The sequence below is a fragment of the Hypanus sabinus genome, chromosome 26 (assembly GCF_030144855.1).
Source record: "Hypanus sabinus isolate sHypSab1 chromosome 26, sHypSab1.hap1, whole genome shotgun sequence".
Classification (NCBI taxonomy): domain Eukaryota; kingdom Metazoa; phylum Chordata; class Chondrichthyes; order Myliobatiformes; family Dasyatidae; genus Hypanus; species Hypanus sabinus.
The window spans coordinates 25,693,605-25,704,156 of NC_082731.1; the positions used below are offsets into that span (position 1 = coordinate 25,693,605).

The window sequence follows — 10,552 nt, forward strand, 5'->3', positions numbered from 1 at the left end:
GAGATATTAATCAGCTGACGGACCTTCTCATTTTTTCACGCTGGGATTCTCTGTGTTTCAGTTAAAAAATAAATTTGCGAACGCTGGATTTCATGATATCAACCGACAGTGACAGATCCTAAATCCGGTTCAGTCACTCCCGCTGACCTGACTCCTGTACTGAGGGAAACATCTTTTGGAGAAGTGAAACCTCTGCTGGGGCGGGGACAGGAAGCTGCGCCTTTGTTTCGGTTGGTGAGAGCCTGTTCAGGCTGCGGCTTCCTCTCTCACTCGCAATCAGTCTCTCTACTTAATCAGCACTCACTTCTATTCGCATTAAATCCGGCCTGAAGTGAAGCGCCGTTCTGAAAAGCGCCTAAATCCGACTCAGTGCTCAGTTCGATGGATGTCGTTCTTTCTGTCTGTCTTCTCTTGTCTTGTCTGGCAGGTATGTGTCCAGCGGCCTTTCACCTACCTGGTGGAGGCGGCTTTTCGGAGCATTGGAACTTATGTCATCACAACATTTTATTAATTTCTACTCTTTTTTTATTGTCAGACGTGCTGTCCGACATCCTGCTGAAACAGCCGGACTCAGCAGTGGTAAAGCCCGGGGAGACGCATAGACTGGCCTGTGCAACCAGTGGTTTCGATATAAACGACTACTACATGTCCTGGGTGAAACAGGTCTCTGGGAAAGGGCTAGAATCGTTGGTAAGTTATGATAGTGAATATACAAAATACTACGCGCCTGGAGTCGAGAGCCGGTTCACCGCTTCCAAGGAGAGCAGCAACTTTTATTTACAAATGAACGATCTGAGGCTGGACGACACGGCCACCTATTACTGTGCGCGAGCCACAGTGAAAAAGACTGCGACTGGAACAAGTCAAAAACGCACCGAGAGAACTTGCCCTTGGAACGCTGAGGGAAAGGGCAAGAGTGATCACCGCAGCTCGATCCCAATATTTCTGGACAGGTGCGGTCGTGCACGCAAGGTAGGACATGTCGTGAGAGAGGAGGTTCTGGATGGATGGGCCAAGGGGTCCGCAGAATCACATCACACTGCAATTCTGAGTCAAGTGTCATTGTTACGGGGCCACCTATACGTGTACTTGATGGCGGGCCGGGCATTCGGCCAAATGCTACGAAACAACAAAAAACAACTAAATTGAGAAATTCGGGTATTTTTGCCGGCCGTTACACTGGGACCCATCGATTTGTTTCCGAGTGCATAATCTAGGGTTAAATAAAAGTTCCACTGGAGATTTGTTTGGAACCGATCGCTACAACCGAGGAACAGCTTAATGGATGTCCAGTGAAATATCCCGTTTGATCATATCCTCTATATGTCTGGACTGGGATGGCCCAGATCTAGACTCACTGCATGGGACACACAGGCACAGAAGTGAGGGGCCAGAAGGTTCATGTGTCCGCTGGCTGACACGAAGAATTCAACTTGTTTGGGGCTGGATGGGATGAAGGAGTTTTGCGAAGTACGATGAAGCACTGTGGTATGGACCACGGCGGTGGTGAGCTGAACAGATTCTGGGTCCGGACAAACGAGCAGCGCAGACAGTCTGCTTAATCTCCGTGTTAGTGCTTTCCAAAGTCAAATCACAGAAGCCTGATACACTGCTATGCAATATTGTCATTTCTGGGCAATGATAAGGCCAGATATGTTATACTGTGGTTCTTGGGCATGACGGAAACGGTGCCCGCAGATAGGAAAACACGAAAGGAGCTTCTCTATACCACTATTGGCCGGGAATTGCCAAGCTAGGTGTTTGGAGTAGGAATACAGTTCGGAGCTGTTGCCGGACCGGAAAGGGATAATGTTCCAAAGTATTGAGATTATTGGATGCGACAGGCAAGTGAAGTTACTACGGTGGCTCAGTGGGGACATTGGCTGGTGTAACAACTTTGCGAATTGTGCAGATAAAGCCACGTTGACAGTGAAGTCCAAATTCTGAATTCTATCGCAGAACCATAGAACATTAGAACATAGAAATAGGCCTTTTGGACCTTCTTAGCTGTTCAGAACCATTTTTCTGCCTAGTCCCACAGGTCTGCATTCTGGAACATATCCCTCCATACACATCTCATCCATCTACCTGTCCAAGTTGTTCTTAAATGTTCAAAGTGAGCACGCATTTACCACTTGATCTGGCAGCTTATTCTACACTCCCAACACTCTCTGTGTGAAGAACCCCCAAATAATGTTCCCTTTAAACTCTTCCCCTTTCACGCTTAACCCATGCCCTCTGGCTTTTTTCTCCCCTTACCTCAGTGGGAAAAAAGCCTGCTTGCAGTCACTCTATCTATATCCATCGCAATTGTATATACATCTATGAAATGTCCCCTCATTCCTCTACAATCCAGGGATTAAAGCCCTAACCTATTCAACTTTTCACTATAACTCAGGATCTCAAGTCCCGGCAACATTCTTGTAAACCTTCGCTGCACTCGTTCAATCTTATTAATATTCTTCTTCTAATTCGCTGACCACAACTGCACACAATACACCAAATTCTGCCTTACCAATGTATTATTTAAACTCACCGCAACATATATATTCAATATCCTGACAGGTTTATATTTTATTAATTTAAGGTGTTGGCGAATTCGGTGCATCACATGAAATCAGTGAGATATTTGGAGCCCGTACATGAACCTCTCTGAACTAACTGGCTTTCGCTAGGGCCCAGTAACAGTATGAGGATATATATCCCAGCTGACCAGTGAACTGTGCTCAAACCAGCAACAGGATGCAGGGTAATGTGGTCAGATCTTCAAACTTGGCTGTGCCTTGACACCAGACGATTGTGCTGCCTGAGATCACTGTTTGCTTCAAATTTGGTTGACAATATTCAGCACCGACAGAATTCATGTTTAATGGCTGAGCTTTTCATTGAAGTTATACTTAATCTATGTCAATGAGAACAATAGATTGGTTCAGTATCAAGTTACTGTGATCACTGTTTACTGGCCGCTGGTTTCACGGTGTATATAATCGGATGATCTGAGTGAATGGTTAATAGCTCAATATCCCTAGGGTTCATTTAAGGGTCAGACTCATCATGTAATTTGCGCAGTATGGACCGTGACAGGATACAGCAGACGTGTTGGCAATATCCCTGAATTAACCGTTCTAATGTGTTGTCCGCCTCCATCCCGACTGGATTTATTTAACACATGTTTTCCTTCATTTACAGTGTTACTGGTGATTTAGTAAAATTGATTGTTGGATAAATTGCTGACCTATACATAAGGCACTTCATGGAGCACATCACAGGTAGTAAGGATGTTACAATATACTGCCTGCTGTTGGGTAGAACATGTGGAGGCATTCTGCGCGCAACATCATGGTGACAACAATGAAACCATCTGCTCTGGTGGTGTTACAGAAGGAGAAATATTAATCAAGACACAATGGCTATTGTTATCCAATATACAGGCACAAGGTTGGATTTATAGAGATGGAGAATACGGCAAAACATGAATTTAGAGGATTAGTGCAGAGACAAATTTGAACATTCCACGGATACTACCGAAACAAAACTATCAATTTTAAACTCTGTCAATAATGATCTGCAATAGATTTTGATCTGCTCTGCGAAGTATAACATCTAAATAATTTGCATTTTCTTAAAGTCTTGTAATTAAAATGATGAACTTTCAGTTTTACTGATGTCCCTCAAGGAAGGGGATCTCTCAATCTTACCCTTCGAGATTGTTTATGATTACTGCATCATTAATATTTTTGCCTCCAAATACCCTACCCTCTGAGTGGTAACACAATCTACTTTACCAGCCACGCCCAGATGCCATATTATATATAAATAATATTACCCTCCTGTTGTTCATACTATTGGATATTTTATCCACTTACTACAATACTGACTGAAATCAGGCCGTTTCACCGGACTTGATGATTCCCCATCGATCATTTTCTACAAATAACCAAATGCTATCTCATTACAAATTTACTCTAAGCTGAAACAGCCAGATCCGGATATCCTCTCCACCCCAGCGGCCTCTAAAACATCTATCTCCAATCACACCCCCTTGCACAGCGGCACACTGCTGATCTGCCTTGCGCAGCTCCACTCTTCACCCCAGCACCCTGCGGTCAGTTTGATGGGTGTTTTGTGTAGAATAATTCTGATCTAGACAGATGACACAATTGTGGCTAGCAAGAGAAGCGAACATAAAGCCAGAGGTTGGGAATGTAATAGAAAAAAATTATGGTGAAGTTAGAGGATTAGAAAGATTTTCAAATACTAACAGAAGGCAACTAAAAAGCTACGAAGCTGTTATAAATGGAATGCAAAATTATGCTAACCAAAATATGAAACAGCACACGTTTCTTCATATAGCGAATGTGTAAAGAGTGCCCTCTGGAAAACAATGCGAGAGAGGTAGTAATTGAGGAAAGCGAAATGGCGGACAAAATGGAAAAACATTTTGCATTAGTCTTCTCTGTGGAAGATACCAGCAGAATGGTGGATGTTCCAAGGAAAATGAAGTGTGTGAATTTACCATAATCAGTGAGGAGGTTCTTGGGATACTCAAAGTGTTGATGGTAATTGGATTGCCTGGACAAGAAGGCATACATGCCAGAGTTCTTAAAAAAGATTGCTGAAGAGATTCTGGAGGGACACCGTGGGAATAAAGTGAGCCTTTTTTGGCTGGCTGCCGGTGACTAGTGTCATTTCAGAGGGATTTGAGTTGGAACGGATTCTCTTTATTTGTCAATGAGTTAGATAATGAAATTTATGGTTTTGATGAAATGTCTGCAGTAGATATGAAGGTACATGGAGGAGCAGGAAGTATGAGGAAGTAGAGGGGCTACAGCAGGATTAGAAGAATGGGAAGAAAAATTACAGGTGTAATATAGTGTTGGGAACTGTATCATCATGCACTTTGCTCGAAGAATTGAAAGGACTGATTATTTTCTAAATGGGAATAAAATACAAAAAAACAACGCGAGTTGCAAAGGGACTTCTGATTCCCTGTGCGGGTTTATTTAAAATTGCATTTGCAGGTTCCCAATGTTGTTATGACCGAGGTGGTAGTGGGTTCTAGCCCCCACTTCCTATGAAGTACTCCAATTCGCATGCAACACACAGCAATCCGGCAACGGAGTAAGTCGACATTTCCTCGGGAAAAAGTTCAGTTTTTTTTTCAAACTACTTGGGATAAAAAGAGGCACGACTGCGCATGCGCGTGATCTCAGAAAGTGGAAGATTTGAAAACAACACCGCCATATCCAGCGGGCAGCGGAGTGAACTGGTACAGAGTGATAGGGCATTGGCTCAACGGGCCTAGGCGGAAACGGGAAGAGGCTTTCTGCGACCGTTGAGTCTTACAATTAAGTGGTAGATTACAGGTTTATTTATTAAGAGCTAACAGTAGATTTAGTGGTATGAATTTAGGTTTAGTGTTGTGCCTGGCCTTCCAGATGTGGGAACCTTGGGAGACTCCCAGCCCCCATCTTCTCCAGATGCAATAAGATGAAGCTCCTTAGGGATCGTGTGAGGGATCTGGAGCAACAACTTGATGACCTTCAGCTAATTAGAGAAAGTGAGGAGGTGATCGACAGTACCTACAAGGAGATAGAGGACAGCACCTCTGTGACAGTCCTCCTCAGGAATCGATATATAGTTTTAGATACTGTTGGAGGGTTGACCAGACAGTAGAAAACAACAACGAAGAGGACTCTGGCACTCTGCGTAGTGCCGTGATCAAGATATCAAGACATGTAGTCGTTATAGGGGATTTCATCGTGAGAGGAACAGACAATAGATAAGAGAGACAGACAAGGATACCGGAATGGTGTGTTGCCTCCCTGGTGCCAGGGTACGGGATATCTCAGATCGTGTCCAGAGTTTTCCGACGAGAGAGGGCGAGCAACCAGAAATCTTGGTACATGTTGGTACAAATGAGCTGGACAGAAAAAGAGAGGAGGTCCTGAAGGAAGATTACTGGGAGCTAAGAAGAACATTGAAAAGCCGAGCCTCCAGAGTAATAATCTCAGGTTTACTGCCTTAGCCACGAGCTAACGATGGTAAAAATAGCAGAATTAAACAGATGAATGTGTGGCTAAGTAACTGGTGCAGGGGGTAGGGCTTCAAATTCGTATATCTATTTTGGAGGAGGCATGACTTATAAAGAAACGATTGGTTACACCGGAACTCAAAGGGTATTAATATCGTGGCGTTATTGTTTAATATAGCTGTTAGGGAGTGTTTAAACTAACTTGGCAAGGGGAAGGAAACCAGTATGTTAGAGTCGAGGAAGAGGAAAATAGCAATAAGTCAAGGATACAGTGCAGTAAAGCTGGCAAGAATGTCAAGCAGGTGAATAGACAGGATAATTTGCTGTGAGATCAAAATATAGCAAAATCAGTAACAGATACTGATCTAAGTGTACTATACTTAAATGCCCGCAGTATTAGAAATACAGTGGATGACCTTGTTTTACAACTACGCGTTAAAAGATATGACATAGTGGCCATCACTGAATCATGGCTAAATGATGGATGTGATTGGGAGCTAAATGTGCAAGGATACACCGTATATTGGAAAGAAAGGAATGTAGGTAAAGGGAGTGGTGTGACCCTGATGGTAAGAAATGATATCAAATCACTAGAAAGAAGGGGCAGAGGATCAGAAAAAGTAGAATACCTATGGGTCGAGTTAAGAAATGGCAAGGGTAAAAAGACACTAATAGCAGTTATATACAGGCCTCCAAAGAGCAACCGGGATGTGAAGTACAAGTTACAGCTTGAAATAGAAAAAACGTGTTAGAAGGAAAAAGTCCAGTTAATTATGGGAGTTTTTAATATGAATGTGAATTGGGAAAGTAAAGAAGATACTGGATCTCAGGAGACGGAGTCTGTCGAATGCCTAATGGATGGCTTCCTGGAGCAGTTTGTCCATAAGCTCACCAGGGGATCAGCTGTTTTGGATTGGGTGCTCTGTAATGAGCCTGAGGGGATTAGGGAGCAAGGGGTAATGGAGCCCCTTGGAAATAGTGATCATAATATGATCGAGTTCAGTTTCAAATTTGAAAAGGAGAAGCTGTTATTAGGTGTATCATTATTTCAGTGGAACAAAGGAAATTACAGTGGTATGAGAGAGGAACTGGCCAAATTTGAATGGAAAAGTTTGTTAAATGGAGGGACAGTAGAGCAGAATTGGATTAAATTCCTACAAGAAAGAAGGAAATAGCAAGAAAAATATATTCCAAGAAAAAATGAAAATCATAAAAAGAAAAGTGACAAAAATGTGGCTAACGAGAGAAGTTAAGGCTAAAATAAATGCAAAAGCGGCAGCGTATAAGGAAGCAAACATTAGTGGGAAAACTGAGACGAATTTTAAAAATATTGCAGAAGGAAGCTTAAGAAAGTTATTAGGAAAGAAAAGATGATTCATTAAAGGAAATTGGCAATTAACATAAAAAGGACACTAAGATTTTTTTTTATTATATGAAGACTAAAAGAGTGACGAGGTTAGATACAGGACCTATTGAAAAGGATGCTGGAGAAATTATAATGGGTAACAAAGAGATGGCAAAGGAACTAAATGAGTACGTTGCATCAGTCTTCACAGTGGAAGACATTAGCAACATACCTGATAGCCAGAGGTCTCAGGGAATAGAATTAGGTACAGTCAAAATTACAAGAGAGAAAGTGCTTCAGAAGCTAAATGGACTAAAAGGATAGACAAGTCCTCCCGGACCGGATGATGTGCATCCACGGGTTCTGAAGGAAGTGGCTTTGGAGATTGCGGAGACATTGTAAATAATCTTCCAGGAATCAGTAGACTCTGACACGATTCCAGAAGACTGGAAGGTCGCAAATGTAGTTCCGTTGTTTAAGAAAGGGTGGGCAGCAAAAAGAAAATTACAGACCTATTAGTCTGACGTTGGTAGTTGGAAAATTATTGGAGTCAATCCTCAAGGGCGAGATTATGAATTACCTTGAGGTGCATGACAAAATAGGCCCATGCCAAAATGGTTCATGAAGGGAAAATATTGCCTCACCAACCTTTTGGAACTTTTCTAGTTAATCTCGAATAACATTGACAAGGGAGAGACTGTGGATGTTGTGTATCTGGATTTTCAAAAGGCCTTTGATAAGGTGCCGCATAACAGTCTGCTTAATAAGATGAAGGCCAATGGAATTACAAGAAGGATATTGGAATGGGTGGAGTTTTGGCTGATAGGCAGAAAGCAAAGAGTGAGAATAGAGGGATCCCATTTTGGTTGGTTGCCGGTTAGTGGTGGTGTTCTGCAGGTGTCGGTGTTGGTGCCTCTTCTTTTTAGACTGTATATCGATGATTTAGATTATGGATTAATTGGTTTTGTGGCTAAGTTTGCGGATGACACCAAGATAGATAGGGTGGATAGTCAGTAGCTGTTTCCCAGGGAACCAATAACAAACACCAGAGGGCATATGTATAAAATTAAGGGAGGGAAGTTTAAGGGAGACATCAGGGATAAGTATTTTTTAAACAGAGGTTTGTGAGTGCATGAAATGACTTGCCAGTGATAGAAGTGGTTGCGGCTAAAGCATTAAGGGTATTTAAGAGCGTCTTGGACAGGCACGTGGATGAAAGTAAAATGGAGGGTTATGGGGTAGTGTGGGTTTAGTAATTTCTTTTAAGGATTATATGGGTTGGCACAACATGGAGGGCTGAAGGGCCTGTACTGTGCTGTAGTGTTCTATGCTTCTATAGGTGGAGGAGCAGGAAGTGTTGAAGAAACGGAAAGGCTGCAGAGAGACTTGGTCAGTTTAAGAGAGTGGGAAAAGAAATAGCAGATGTGATACACTGTTTTGAAATGCACGGTTGTACATTTTGGAAGAAGAAATAAGCGGGAAAATTATTATTTGGGTGGGGAGAAAATTCAAAAATCAAAAGTGCAAAGGGACTTGGGGGTCGTAGTGTCGGATACACTACAGGTTAACCATAAAGTTGGATTGGCAGAAAGAAAAGCGAATGCTATCTTGGCGTTCATTTCAAGAGGAATAGTGTATAAGAGTAAGGAGGTTTTGATGTGGCTCTATGGGGCGCTGGTAAGACCCCATTTAGAATACTGTGTGCAGTTTTGGGCCCCCTATCTTAGAAAGCACGAGCTGATGTTGGAGAGAGTTCAGAGAAGATTCACGAGGATGATAACTGGAATGCAGGGACTAACATGTGAGGAGCGTTTGTCGGCTCTTGGACTGTATTCATCAGAGTATAGACGAATGATAGGGGATCTCATAGAAACATTTCGAACGTTGAAAGGGTTGGACAGAGTAGATGAAGGAAAGACTGTGTCCCTTGGTGGGTGAGTCCAGGACAACAGGTTGCAGTCTTAGGATTAGAGGGTACCATTTAAAACAGAGATGAGGAGATTTTTTTTTTTTTGCCAGATCGTCGTGGATTTATGGAATTCGTCGCAACTTGCAGCTGTGGAGGCCCTTTTATTAGGGTGTTTATGTAGCATATTGACAGGTATCTAATTAGTCAGGGTATCAAGGGATATGTGGGAAAGAGCCGGAAATTAGAAGTAGACGGGAAAATAGTTTAGCTCATGGTGGAGTGGCGCAGCAGACTCGATGGACCGAATGGCCTACTTCTGCTCCTTTGTCTTGTGATCTTGTTACTCTAACAGCCTCTGGATCTGGAAGCATTGGAAAGGGTACGGAGGAGATTTACCAGGATGCTGCCTGGTTTGAAGAGTATGGTTTACGATCAGAGACTAAGAGAGCTAGGGTTTTACTCTTTGGAGAGAAGGGGGATGAGAGAAGACATGATAGAGGTGTACAAGATATTAAGAGGAATAGACAGAGTGGACAGCCAGTGCGTCTTCCCCAGGGCACCACTGCTCAGTACAAGAGGACATGGCTTTAAGGTAAGGGGAGTGAAGTTGAAGGGAGATATTAGAGGACGGTTATTTTCACTCAGAGTGTGGTTGGCGCGTGGAATGCATTGCCTGAGTCAGTGGTAGAGGCAGATAAACTAGTGAAGTTTAAGAGAATACTAGACAGGTGTATGGAGGAATTTAAGGTGGGGGGTTAAATGGGAGGCAGGATTTGATGGTCGGTACAACATTGTGGGCCGAAGGGCCTGTGATGTGCTCTACTATTCTATATTCTATGTTCTATCTTCTAAGATGGACAAGTCCAAATCTCGGTTTGCTCGTGTGGCTTAGCTACTAGGCCCGGCGGAACTGTTTCTACTAACAGTAGAAGGGGCAAAGTTGGACCAATTGCGACTCAAAACAAATTAGTGTATGTAGTAGAGGTACGTCAGCCTTGGAACGGCAGCCCTCCTAGAAGAGGAAAACTCTGATTTTAAACCTTCGCTGCTTTGCGGCCATACCCACTCGTAAAAACTTCAGAAGTAAACGCCAAGGGTGAAATTCGGCGTTGGGTTCGCTCAGGCAGTCTGGTCTTGTTTATAATTTCAGTCTCTGCGACGACATTGGAGCAAACTGTATCAGCTTGTCCTTCACTTGGACATCAGTGACGTCGAGAGGGGAACCAGCTACATGGCCGGTTCTTCAAATCTTCCCGCCTAGTTT

The 10,552-nt window shown here is 43.1% G+C and overlaps 1 gene segment (V, D, J or C); it reads left to right on the forward strand.

Moving 5' to 3' along the window:
- Positions 1-287: 287 nt before the first annotated feature.
- On the forward strand, positions 288-1,149 carry LOC132381705 (Ig heavy chain V region-like). The segment is given in 2 exon segments: positions 288-427; positions 536-1,149. Coding segments are annotated over 2 exon segments (660 nt in total).
- The last annotated feature ends 9,403 nt before the right edge of the window (positions 1,150-10,552 follow it).